This window comes from Eimeria tenella, genomic scaffold, assembly GCF_000499545.2.
Source record: "Eimeria tenella Houghton genomic scaffold, Eth_scaff187, whole genome shotgun sequence".
In the NCBI taxonomy this organism is placed as follows: Eukaryota; Apicomplexa; class Conoidasida; order Eucoccidiorida; family Eimeriidae; genus Eimeria; species Eimeria tenella.
The window spans coordinates 13,258-16,610 of record NW_013541708.1 but is presented as its reverse complement, the minus strand read 5'-3'; the positions used below and the strand labels follow the sequence as shown (position 1 = coordinate 16,610).

Here is a 3,353-nt window from a genome sequence, read left to right as displayed (position 1 = left end):
GATCTTGAAGTGCGGCCGCGGCCGCGTCTGGCTGGACCCGAACGAGGCGGGGGACATCGCGATGGCGAACAGCCGCTTTTCAGTGCGCAAGTTAATTCGGGACAACTTGATCATCCGCAAGGCCGTGGCCGTGCACTCCAAGTACAGGTTCCGCCTCTACCAGCAGGCCAAGCGACAGGGTCCTGCTGCTGCTGCTGCTGCTGCTGCTGCTGCTGCTGCTGCTGCGGGGAGGGGGGCGCGCGCTGGGAGCTGCTGCTGCTGCTGCTGCTGGGGGGAGGGGGGCGCGCGCTGGGAGGGGTCTCCTGCTGCTGCTGGGGCAGGGGGGCGCGCGCTGGGAGGGGTCTCCTGCTGCTGCTGCTGCTGGGGGGGAGGGGGGCGCGGCGAGCCGCGCGCTGGCTCGCTGCTGCTGCTGCTGCTGCTGCTGCTGCTGCAGTGGGGGTGGCGGGTGTGGTGTGGGGCTCCGCAGGCCGGCACATGGGGATTGGGAAGAGAAAAGGAACTCGAGATGCTCGACTGCCGGCGAAGGTGCTTTGGATGAGAAGACAAAGAGTGCTGCGGCGGCTGCTGAAGAAGTACAGAGACGCGAAGAAGATCGACAGCCACATGTGCGCCGGCGAACTTGAACGGGGCCCGTTGCGGCGGAAAGCGCGGTTTTTTTCCGGTTTTTTGTCCATCTTATTGTTGCAAATGGTTCAATTCAATATATTTGACTTTGTTGCGCGAAATTTGACGCATTTTGACCCCGGATCGCGCTGCTTTCCACCTGCTGCTGCGCTGCTGCTGCAGGTACCACAAGCTGTACGTACGCTGCAAAGGCAACCAGTTCAAAAACAAACGCGTGCTGATCGAAGCCATTCACAATGAAAAGAACTTGAAGGTGAAGGAGAAGGCGCTGCAGGAGCAGGTGGACGCGCGGAAGCAGAAAGCAGCAGCTCAGAAGGAGAAGAGGAAGCTGAAGGAAGAAAACAAAAAGGCCGGAGTCGCGGCCGCCAAGCCCGCCCAGTAATTCCCCCAAGTTCTTTGCATGCGCGCATGCAAAGGGGCTCCAAAAAACGCATGCAGCGCCCGGGAGGCAGCAGCTCCCAACAACTTCCTGCTTCATTTCAGGTTTTGTTCGGAGGCAATGCTAACGCCAATTCCTCACCTTTTCCTCCCCCAGCTCGCTCCTCAGCAGCAAAAACGCCAAACTGCAACTTCTCGGATATTTATTTCTGTTGGTTTTCCAAAAAGTCGAAAACTTGAACGCACGCGCTGCGGTGTACAGACACCTCGGAAACGCCAGCCGTAGCGCCCAGGGCTTAGGCTTAGAGTTAGAGTCCGTTTCTCTTCAAAAGTAAATTGAAGTTCGTTAATTTAATTAAATTCATATTTTTAATTAAAGTAGTCTTGAGAACGGAAGTAATGGCCCATGAAAAATAGTTGAATTGGACTTCACACAGTTTTGGCCATTTGGGCTAAAACAACGCCGGCGCTGCGAGCAGCAGCAGCAGCAGCGGCTTCAAGCTTCGCTGTGGCGTTTTTTTGCTGCTGCTGTTTTTCTCGAAGTAAAAAGACTAAAAATGAAAGACCAGCAGCAAAGTTGAATTGGCCCTGGGGCTGGCACGATGAGGGAAGCTTTCTGCGCCTTTTAGCTGGCTTGCTAGTCTGCTAGCTGGTTAGCTAGCTAGCTAACCAGCTAGCTAGCTAGCCAGCTAGCTAGCTAACCAGCTAGCTAGCTAATCAGCTAGCTAGCTAACCAGCTAGCTGGCTAGCTAGCCGGCAGGCCAGCTAGCTAGCTAACCAGCTAGCTGGCTAGCTAGCCGGCGGGCCAGCTAGCTAGCTAGCTGGACCTCGTTGGCTGCTTCGCTCAAGGTGCCTTGGCTGCCAAGCCCCAGTGCGTGGAAGCAGCTAGCTAGTTGCGCAGCTAGCTAGCTAGCCATGCAGCTAGCTAGCTAGCTGCACAGTTTCCTGGTCGCGTGTAGTCTCAGCTAGCTGCTGCTTCTCCGCTAGCTAGCTGGTAAAGACCCGCTGGGTTACAGCAGTTTCGCTCTTAGTCTGTTACTGGCTCACTGCGTTGTGTTTCCAGCCCCTAAACCCTAAAACGTGGTTTCAGCCCCTTCGGGTAGGGTTTAGGGCTTTTGCCTTTTTGTTCGCAGCCCATTTCTGTCTTCTTTTTTGGAGTTTATTTATCATTTTATTCTTCCAAAATATAAATTTATATTTTAAATTCATAAAAGATTATATAAATGATTACTATTTGCATTTAACAGACAAATTGCAAGCGCCTCCCACGGGCGTGGGGTGTACGTACACCTGAAGCCCGCGAAGCGAAAGGGAATTTAAACTTCTCGAAAACCTCCACAAGTTTAAAAATGGAAAATGAAATATAATAATAATAATAATAATAATAATAATAGTAATAGTAATAGTAATAATAATAATAACAATAATAATAATAACAATAATAATAATAATGATGATAACAATAATAGTAATAACAATAATAATAATACGAATGATAATAATAATAATAATAATAGTAATAAAGAAAAACTTTTGTCTTCCGCGTTTCCTTCCTTTTTGGGACTTTGTTTGGCGCCCAGAAGAGAACTAAATAAATAAATAAATAAATAAATAAATAAATAAATAGACAAATAAATAAATAATAAATAGTTAAATAACTAATTAAATAAACAATTAAACGATTAAATAAATAATTGAATATTGAATTAATCAATCTACTAGCGACTGGCATATGGCCCAAGCTGCAGCGATGCAGCAAAACTAGGAGTAGCAGCGCTGCTGCTGCTGTAGCAGCAGCTGCTGTTGCTGCAGCAGCAGCTGCAGCAGCAGGAAAACAAGACGCTGCAGCAGCAAACTCTTCATGCTGCTGCCTCCACCGCCTCAATGCGGACGGAGCCTGCTGCATCAGGAAGCTTATCGTTCAATTCCATCTGAGTCAAACACCCTCCAAACCCTAAACCCTAAACCCTAATCCCTAAGCCCTAAACCCTAAACCCTAAACCCTAAACCCTAAACCCTTGAAACTGGGCCTTGGCATCTTCTCACCTCCAGCCCATACTTGACTGTGACTGCGTTGGGCCCTTCGTAGCGCAGCGTCACTGTGCCGTTTGCTGCAGCAGCACAAACAGCAGCAGCAGCAGCAGCAGGACTTGGGGTGTACGTACACCGCAGCGTAGCACTCAAACGAACTCACCCTCGTCAGCAGCAGCAAGCTGTCCGCCCATTTGCGTCACTGCTGGCAGCAAGTTGCTGAGGGCCTGCATTACTGCTGCTGCGTTAGGCGTGCGTGCTGCTGCTGCTGCTGCTGCTGCTGCTGCTGCTGTTGCTGCTGCTGCTGCTGGCGACTGCAG

At 50.4% G+C, this 3,353-nt stretch overlaps 2 protein-coding genes across 2 annotated transcripts; one reads left to right on the top strand and one right to left on the bottom strand.

Annotated features, from left to right (window-relative positions):
• Window positions 1-61: 61 nt before the first annotated feature.
• ETH_00021280 (60S ribosomal protein L19, putative) lies at window positions 62-1,006 on the top strand (the record flags this gene model as incomplete). Its single annotated transcript, XM_013373985.1, has 3 exons — window positions 62-179; window positions 467-605; window positions 787-1,006. 3 exons carry the CDS (start codon window positions 62-64, stop codon window positions 1,004-1,006), a joined length of 477 nt encoding a protein of 158 aa, XP_013229439.1.
• Window positions 1,007-2,861: 1,855 nt separating this feature from the next.
• Window positions 2,862-3,266, bottom strand: ETH_00021275 (uncharacterized protein; the record flags this gene model as incomplete). Its single annotated transcript, XM_013373984.1, has 3 exons — window positions 2,862-2,933; window positions 3,049-3,113; window positions 3,197-3,266. The coding sequence occupies 3 exons, from the start codon at window positions 3,264-3,266 to the stop codon at window positions 2,862-2,864; spliced, it is 207 nt and encodes a 68-aa protein (XP_013229438.1).
• Window positions 3,267-3,353: the final 87 nt, after the last annotated feature.